The 9,569-nt window shown below is 32.9% G+C and overlaps 1 protein-coding gene across 2 annotated transcripts; it reads left to right on the top strand.

Moving 5' to 3' along the window:
• The first annotated feature begins 898 nt into the window (after window positions 1-898).
• Window positions 899-7,616, top strand: LOC111083752 (semaphorin-2A-like). Of its 2 annotated transcripts, XM_022380424.1 has the most exons (5): window positions 906-1,111; window positions 1,399-1,445; window positions 3,508-3,789; window positions 4,341-4,450; window positions 5,782-7,616. In XM_022380424.1, the coding sequence occupies exons 1-5, from the start codon at window positions 1,014-1,016 to the stop codon at window positions 5,839-5,841; spliced, it is 597 nt and encodes a 198-aa protein (XP_022236132.1). In that variant the 5' UTR covers window positions 906-1,013; the 3' UTR covers window positions 5,842-7,616. The 2 variants fall into 2 exon arrangements, with proteins under 2 accessions (XP_022236133.1, XP_022236132.1); XM_022380425.1 differs by lacking the exons at window positions 4,341-4,450; window positions 5,782-7,616 and adding an exon at window positions 4,086-4,313 and having other exon boundaries at window positions 899-1,111.
• Window positions 7,617-9,569: the final 1,953 nt, after the last annotated feature.

Here is a 9,569-nt window from a genome sequence, read left to right as displayed (position 1 = left end):
AGTTAACACCTTGTTCCTGTCACTTTGATTAACATCTTGTTTTTGTCATTTCTCCTGGTTGTATCTGTAACGTTAACACCTTGTTCCTGTCATTTCTTACAATTGTGTTGGTAACTTTGATTAACATCTTGTTCCTGTCATTTCTTACAATTGTGTAGGTAACTTTGATTAACACCTTGTTCCTATCATTTCTCATGGTTGTGTTGGTAAAGTTAACACCTTGTTCCTGTCACTTTGATTAACATCTTGTTTTTGTCATTTCTCCTGGATGTATCTGTAACGTTAACACCTTGTTCCTGTCATTTCTCATGGTTGTGTCTGTAACATTAACACCTTGGAAGGTGTTAATCAAAGTTACCTTGAGAAATGACAGGAACATGGTGTTAATCAAAGTTACCTACACAATTGTAAGAAATGACAGGAACAAGATGTTAATCAAAGTTACCTTCACAATTGTAAGAAATGACAGGAACAAGATGTTAATCAAAGTTACCAACACAATTGTAAGAAATGACAGGAAGAAGGTGTTAATCAAAGTTACCTTCACAACCTTGAGAAATGACAGGAACATGGTGTTAACATTACAGACACAACCATGAGAAATGACATTAACAAGGTGTTAATCAAAGTTACCTGGACCTTTACTTAATTCAGTAGAACTTTAACAGAGCTCGTCCTGAGAGACCACTCAAACCTGATTCAGTACACAGCACAAAACGTGGTCTCCATTGAAAACAGAACAAGTCTGTGGGAAACTATCCCAAGATGTCACCTCCAACAATAACAACTTGTAGACTTAATACCACCAGTTTGAAGTGATATCAGCTTTAGTTGCCTACTTCAAACACCATTCATATCTGTATCATAGTTCAATCGATCTCACAATCTTTCATGATGTATACATATTTTGTTTTTGTTGATCATAGAATGTTAATATTACTTTCTTTTGTTGTCTCCAGCACAAATCTCTTTACATAGCCTCCGACTCTGCAGTGCAACAGATCAGTTTAGTAATGTGTCGAAGTCGTCATCCCAACTGTCTTCAATGTGTCCGAGATCCGTACTGTGGTTGGGACAAAGATCTAAACCTGTGTAAACCCTACGTTCGAGGGTAAGAAACTGGCATATTCTAGCAATTCACATAAAGACTGCAGTGACATTTATACTTTTGATAAATATCATACAGTTACATTAAAGGATCTACCTGTGTTTAATGGTTTTGTCCGTTTTTAAGGTATTAGATTGAACAAGTTGGTTAATCCAACAGCCAAAGTGACTGGGGTTGATATTCATGATTAATCTATATGAGACAGAATAACCCACTATTGGTGGAATCTTCATCTTAATTTTTAAGATTTAGTACTTGTAATGTTCATGGTTTAAATAATCACTTCACAGGTTACTTCAGGACGTCACTCGTGCAACCAAGAACGTTTGTTTCAACCGTAAGTAACATCACCCTATGTTCCAATCTCAGATTTACTGTATGGAGTTTTATACTATATATAACTATAATTTTATAATTAGGATGTTATCAGTGTTACACTTATAAATACCTCTAAATTTTTAATTAAGAAAAGTTTGTGTTATTACATTAACTTATCACAGAAAGTGTGACCTAACTAACTGTGTTTTCTTTTTTATACAGCCTATATTAATACTAGAAATAAATGACCTTATAACACTAAAATGTGGTTTGGTTTAATCAGGCACTCATTGTTTAACTTTATAGCTTCTTCCACTAAAACACAAACCACAGACCTTATAACACTAAAATGTGGTTCGCGTTTAATCAGGCACTCATTGTTTAACTTTATAGCTTCTTCCACTAAAACACAAACCACAGACCTTATAACACTAAAATGTGGTTCGCGTTTAGTCAGGCACTCAATGTTTAACTTTATAGCTTCTTCCACTAAAACACAGACCTTATAACACTAAAATGTGGTTCGCGTTTAATCAGGCACTCAATATTTAACTTTATAGCTTCTTCCACTAAAACACAAACCACAGACCTTATAACACTAAAATGTGGTTCGCGTTTAATCAGGCACTCATTGTTTAACTTTATAGCTTCTTCCACTAAAACACAAACCACAGACCTTATAACACTAAAATGTGGTTCGCGTTTAATCAGGCACTCATTGTTTAACTTTATAGCTTCTTCCACTAAAACACAAACCAGAACTGAAGTTACAAAGCTTCTATGGTTTAAATAATAAATTCTAATTGAATCTATAATGTGCATTTCCACAGCATATTTTGACATATTAATTAGTGAAGGTTAGCTGTTACCTGTCCTATCAAGGCTACAGAGTGAAATAATTAACTGTTACCTGTTCTATCAAGGTTACAGGTTGAAATAATTAACTGTTACCTGTTATATCAAGGTTATTGTTGAAATAATTAACTGTTACCTGTTCTATCAAGGTTACAGGTTGAAATAATTAACTGTTACCTGTTCTATCAAGGTTATTGTTGAAATAATTAACTGTTACCTGTTCTATCAAGGCTACAGAGTGAAATAATTAACTGTTACCTGTTCTATCAAGGTTACAGGTTGAAATAATTAACTGTTACCTGTTCTATCAAGGTTACAGGTTGAAATAATTAACTGTTACCTGTTCTATCAAGGTTACAGGTTGAAATAATTACCTGTTATATCAAGGTTACAGAGAGAAATGTTGGTGTTATAAGGTCATTTATTTCTAGTGTTAATGTGTCTTATATTATACACCAATATGAACTACAGAAATTACATAACAACCTAAATTGTCATATACTGTAATGACGTGGTTGGTGTGGACGTTATTCTAACATGAAACTGTTGTATGATGTAATTGATATGGATGTTATTCTAACATGAAACTGTTGTATGATGTAATTGATATGGATGTTATTCTAACATGAAACTGTTGTATAATGTAATGATGTAGTTGGTGTGGACATTATTCTAACATGAAACTGTTGTATGATGTAATTGATATGGATGTTATTCTAACATGAAACTGTTGTATAATGTAATGATGTAGTTGGTGTGGACGTTATTCTAACATGAAACTGTTGTATAATGTAATGATGTAGTTGGTGTGGATGTTATTCTAACATGAAACTGTTGTATAATGTAATGATGTAGTTGGTGTGGACGTTATTCTAACATGAAACTGTTGTATGATGTAATTGATATGGACTTTATTCTAACATGAAACTGTTGTATAATGTAATGATGTAGTTGGTGTGGACGTTATTCTAACATGAAACTGTTTTATAATGTAATGATGTCACCTTTGTTGTTGTTCATTCTCTACTATTATTCTCTTATTTCTAAAGTTGTAAACCAACACGGTGTTTTTACTACTATAGTATTGTATTATAAAACTGTTACTAATTATTTATTAATATGGTTTTGTTGGCTTGTTTGACTGCAGTAGCCAAAAGTGCAGTATTGTTTGTAGCTAAACAGTTAAATTTAAAAATAGTTGACACTATTATTTTCTGGCCAATAAGGGGAGAGGAAAAAATCACTTGAGGTCCACTGGGGTCAGAGTGTTCATCTTTCGTGTCCAATACGCCAATGTCAGCAGGAGGTATTAGGCTTAGGACCAGTAGAATGGTACCACTACAAGCAGGACAAAGGAAAGTATCAGATCATGCCCCAAAAAAAGACATACATTCATTCATCTGATCTTGGGCTAGTCATCATGTCCATTAGCGAGGACCAGATAGGCCAATATTATTGTATAGTGGATGGCACAAAGCTATTTAGCTACAACATCACCATTGCTTCAAGTGAGTAGTCATATTTTCTTAGTGAGGCTTTTGTAAAGACTACAATAATAAAGGAGAGTAGTTGAATATATGTACAAGAACATATGGTGTCAGTGAAATTCACCACAATGTTATCTTTTGTTCTGAAGGTCATAATAATGGTTGAAAGTGTTTCAGTCCACTCGTGTCCAGGACTGTGGCCTGCATGTATCCTTTATTTAGTATTGTGTGATACATAACATACTTTATGATCAGAATACAGTGAAATCTGATGGTTGATATTCTACTTTACATCTTAATTAGTTTTACCTCTACAGAGTCCTGTAATTCACCCTCACAGTACATCTCAATTGGTTTTCTCTACAGAGTCCTGTAATTCACCCTCACAGTAACATCTTAATTAGTTTTACCTCTACAGAGTCCTGTAATTCACCCTCACAGTAACATCTTAATTAGTTTTACCTCTACAGAGTCCTGTAATTCACCCTCACAGTAACATCTTAATTAGTTTTACCTCTACAGAGTCCTGTATTTCACCCTCACAGTAACATCTCAATTGGTTTTCTCTACAGAGTCCTGTAATTCACCCTCACAGTACGAATATAAGAAAATATATTCTGATTGGTGCAATGAATTTGAAAAATATAAAACAACGATGAAATTATGGCAGAGAAACCAAGTGGTAAGTTCTTTTGATGTTCTTGTTTTAAGAGTAAAAAAAAATCTAATGATTTGTTGCTTTACATTTATGTCTTTATTGCATTCCTGGAAAGTTTTGAACTGTTTCGTAGTTTTATAATAAGAAACTCAAACAAGCAGCCTGTAAAAAAAGTTGTATTTCTAGTAAAGAATAATGCTACCATAGTTTTATTTCCAAAAACATTGAGCTTATGTGAATTTCTTAGGTTTGAATGTAAATTTATCATATTCTGTTAAACAATTTGAAGATATTGTAATACTTCTAAGTTATGTACCTTTAAGATCTACAATTCTACTTAATTATAATGTTAAACTATTAAATATTTTGTTTTGCCTATCTCGTATTACTTACTGTTATGACTGTAAACGATAAATGATGTGTTTATGTATTACCTTATCTTGTATTACTTACTGTTATGACTGTAAACGATAAATGACGTGTTGATGTTTTACTTTATCTTGTATTACTTACTGTTATGACTGTAAACGATAAATGACGTATTTATGTTTTACTTTATCTTGTATTACTTACTGTTATGACTGTAAACGATAAATGACGTGTTTATATTTTACTTTATTCATTTTTTGGGATTGTTAAAAAGATTTTTAATTAATACTGATAATGACTTCTCTAAAAACTCACTTTTTTACTCTAATATCTAATGTCTTAGCTCAACATCTAGATTAATGTGTAGTATTCTCAACCACATGCTCTGTGATGTTTGGTATAAACCACTTAGAGGTGTTGAATGTGTCACAACATCTAGATTAATGTGTAGTATTCTCAGCCACATGCTCTGTGATGTTTGGTATAAACCACTCAGAGGTGTTGAATGTGTCACAACATCTAGATTAATGTGTAGTATTCTCAGCCACATGCTCTGTGATGTTTGGTATAAACCACTTAGAGGTGTTGAATGTGTCACAACATCTAGATTAATGTGTAGTATTCTCAACCACATGCTCTGTGATGTTTGGTATACACCACTTAGAGGTGTTGAATGTGTCACAACATCTAGATTAATGTGTAGTATTCTCAACCACATGCTCTGTGATGTTTAGTATAAACCACTGAGAAGTACTGAATGTGTTACAACATCTAGATTAATGTGTAGTATTCTCAGCCACATGATGTTTAGTATAAACCACTGAGAAGTACTGAATGTGTTACACAACAATAACAATGTACATTTTTATGCTACCACATACTGCTGATACACAATTCGCAGGACAGTATTCATTCTGTTTAAAACTAGGAGTTTGGAAATATATATTTTTAAATAATTAGACTACATACTTGTTTTGTTTTTCTAGAAATGCCAGAATCCACATCCAAATGATGTTACTTACCATGCAGATCCACCAAATCTATGAAAGAACCCAGACAAGTAATTTATCACTAACGTAACAATTTCAATAGATCTCAGTGCCGACAAGGAAAGACTTCTTTATATGTTGCTGAGTCTAGTGAAACTGAAGACAAACTGTCAAAGTGGTGTCAGTCAGACCAACGATGGACAGATCAACGAACGTACAAGATCCAGCCAGTCTATGTGCCAACATGTCGGTCACAAATATATATACACCTATACTTACAAGAAGTTTATCTGTAGTTATTTATAATTGTTTCAAATCATGTCTAACTTTACTTTCCCTATGACTAATTATTTTGTACACATTCATTACCTTACTCAGGACTAAAGGCAAAGTATAGAACTCTAAAAGTTTTTCAGCCACCAACATTCATGTTCTATTCCAACTTCACAGTAGAAGATGGTAACACACTCATCTTCTGGTTAAGAACTGGTTTTCTTATCTAAATAGCAAGTGATTCTAAGTTGGAGTTCTTCCTGGGAATGGAGGATGACGCGGAACAAACTGGAGGTAGACATAACATTACATTCAATTAGACATTGGTTGGTAATACTACTGATATTGTACGTTTTAGATTTAGAGTGTTCTTTTAATCAACTGCAGCCAGTTGGTCCAGTGTCTCCCTGGTTGCACCTTGGGCACACAAACTCCTATATCACTAGTGAAGAATTTAATGGGTGTTGTTTGTCTTTAAAAGTTGAATAACCTCTTTAAACTATACTCTGGTTAATGACACACTTTAATTGAACTTGTGGATACAGCTGTGTGATAATCTTCTTAAACAACATATACGATATTTAGTTCATTCTAGTTAGAATGACAATGGAAAACAATTAATTTTAAGCATTTGTTTAATGGTTTTAATTTCCTGATATTTTAAATATACTTTACTTTTAAAAGATTAAAGATTAAACTGTGAATAAAGTCTAGTGAAAGTGGATATACTATTGTGGTAATTACATCCTGAACATCTGAGAATATGTTTACCATTTTAAAAACAGGAGAAAATTGTTAACCAACTCAATATTGTTATACACTGCAAAAGTGCCAACGTACTTCCTGTAATACACGTGATTAAAACATAAAGGACAGGATGGTCACCAAACTTTTTCATGAAACCAGGGTATAGTTTAAAAAGGCTAAATACTTCACTAGTGATGTAGGAGATCATGTGGACCAACCAGGATGTTAGAATCACTTGCTATTTAGATAAGAAAACCAGTTCTTAACCAGAAGATGAGTGTGTAACCATCTTTAAATGTGCTATGTCTACAACGAAAGACAACAACAACAACCACTTTATACCTGACCTTACTAAAGATGAGCAACCTGAATATAACCATATAACAAAGTTGAAATAGGTAGGAACTGCCTTTCGACTTTTGTTTGTTCATCATGAACACTGCCTGAATAATCTTTATACAAGTTTAATGATTGCATGAGAACTAGAACCAAATTAAAGTATGAAAATCTTCACATTTCAACAGTTTGACCACATCCAAGGTTAATAACTGTTTCCTTCATCATGAAGTCAAAAAACAACTAAATTAACCCGGATAACACGAGACTGAGCCACCAGAAAGAAATCCTGTGCAGAAGGACGTGTGAAATGGATGGAAGTAGAAAAGATATTCTTAAACCTCGACTAGATGCGTGACTCAGGTTGCCGATATGCAATGTAACGTCCTACGTCAGAAGCTCAGTTAATTCTTCAGGACAAAAAGAATTGTTCAGTATTAGTCATGTGTAAAATAAAAGTATGATTGTGAGAAGTAGTAAATTTTAGTTTTTTATTAAACGGATATATCTCCTAACATCATCCTTACAACATTAGCAGGGTTCTTGCTAATGTACATTTATCAACATAGCTTGATCCTTACAACATTAGCAGGGTTCTTGCTAATGTACATTTATCAACACAGCTTGATCCTTACAACATTAGCAGGATTCTTGCTAATGTACATTTATCAACATAGCTTGATCCTTACACATTAGCAGGGTTCTTGCTAATGTACATTTATCAACATAGCTTGATCCTTAAAACATTAGCAGGATTCTTGCTAATGTACATTTATCAACACAGCTTGATCCTTAAAACATTAGCAGGATTCTTGCTAATGTACATTTATCAACATAGCTTGATCCTTAAAACATTAGCAGGATTCTTGCTAATGTACATTTATCAACATAACTTGATACTTACAACATAGCAGGGTTCTTGCTAATGTACATTTATCAACATATCTTGATCCTTAAAACATTAGCAGGATTCTTGCTAATGTACATTTATCAACATAGCTTGATCCTTACAACATTAGCAGGGTTCTTGCTAATGTATACAACATAGAAAAGTGAAGAGCTTTTTGTAAAACATTTGTTATCTTTGAAGTTAGTTTAAACAACCACACTTCCACATACAAGACAACTGGTAGGAAAACAATAATAATTCAACAGCCAGACTTGGATGTATTGGTATAAATAATAAAGGTAAAAGTTAGCCTACATACCAGCTTTAACAATAATAAAGTTTTACAATTTTCAATATACAAACTTATACATGCAACAACTAGGCTAAGATGTTCCATATACAAAACAGCCAATATAAATACTATAGTTCAACTTTTACACATGCAGCAACGAAGCTAAGATGTTCCAAATGAAAATAATTGGAATAAGAATTCAACGTTTACACATGCAACAACCACAGAAAAATGTTCCATATGCAAAATAACCAGTGTAAAAATAATAGTTCAACTTTTACACATGCAACAATCAGGCTAAGATGTTCCAAGTAAAAATAATTGGAATAATATTCAATGTTTACACATGCAACAACCAGGCTAAGATGTTGCAAATAAAAATAATTGGAATAATATTCAACGTTCACACATGCAATAACCACAGAAAAATGTTCCATATACAAAATAACTAGTATATAAATAATAGTTCAACTTTTACATATGCAACAACCAGGCTAAGAAGTTCCATATAAAAACAATCAGAATAAATATTATTGTTCAACTTTTACAAATAGAAACTAGACTTGAAACCCTGTGATTGAGTATTCTTCACATTGCATGGAAACTAAGACTCAAATGTTTTGTCATCAGATTCAGCATTCTTGAACACAGAAATCAGGTCTCCAATCATAACAAAGTCAAAAATATGTAGACTCTTTCTTAAAGAAGCCAAATGAATACTACAAGGTGCTAGATTTGACCCAAAGTAGACTGTTTAAAAGGTATAGGCTGATAGCTAGCTACAGTAGTGTGATCAAAGCATCACGTAGATCTGGTATAGGCTGATAGCTAGCTATAGTAGTGTTATCAAAGCATCATGTAGATCTGGTATAGGCTGATAGCTAGCTACAGTAGTGTTATCAAAGCATCACGTAGCAAGTTTGATCTGGTATAGGCTGATAGCTAGCTACAGTAGTGTGATCAAAGCATCACGTAGTGTGATCAAAACATCACGTAGCAAGTTTGATCTTAAAATATCCATTTTATTTTCTAACTGTGTAATGATTCATTATACACACATGGTAATGTCACACACAAGCATTTGTTTCTCTGATTTAAAAGCAAGCATTATAGTTTAGAACATATATATGTCTATGAACAAGCAAACATAATAGTCAAAATTTTCAAGAAAAATGGACTTTCATTTTAATATGCTTTTGTTGTGTTTAAACTACACACACACATATATATATATATATATATATATAT

This window comes from Limulus polyphemus, unplaced genomic scaffold, assembly GCF_000517525.1.
Source record: "Limulus polyphemus unplaced genomic scaffold, Limulus_polyphemus-2.1.2 Scaffold11031, whole genome shotgun sequence".
NCBI classification, from domain to species: domain Eukaryota; kingdom Metazoa; phylum Arthropoda; class Merostomata; order Xiphosura; family Limulidae; genus Limulus; species Limulus polyphemus.
The sequence above is the reverse complement of the archived record's forward strand: the minus strand, read 5'-3'. Positions and strand labels throughout refer to the sequence as shown.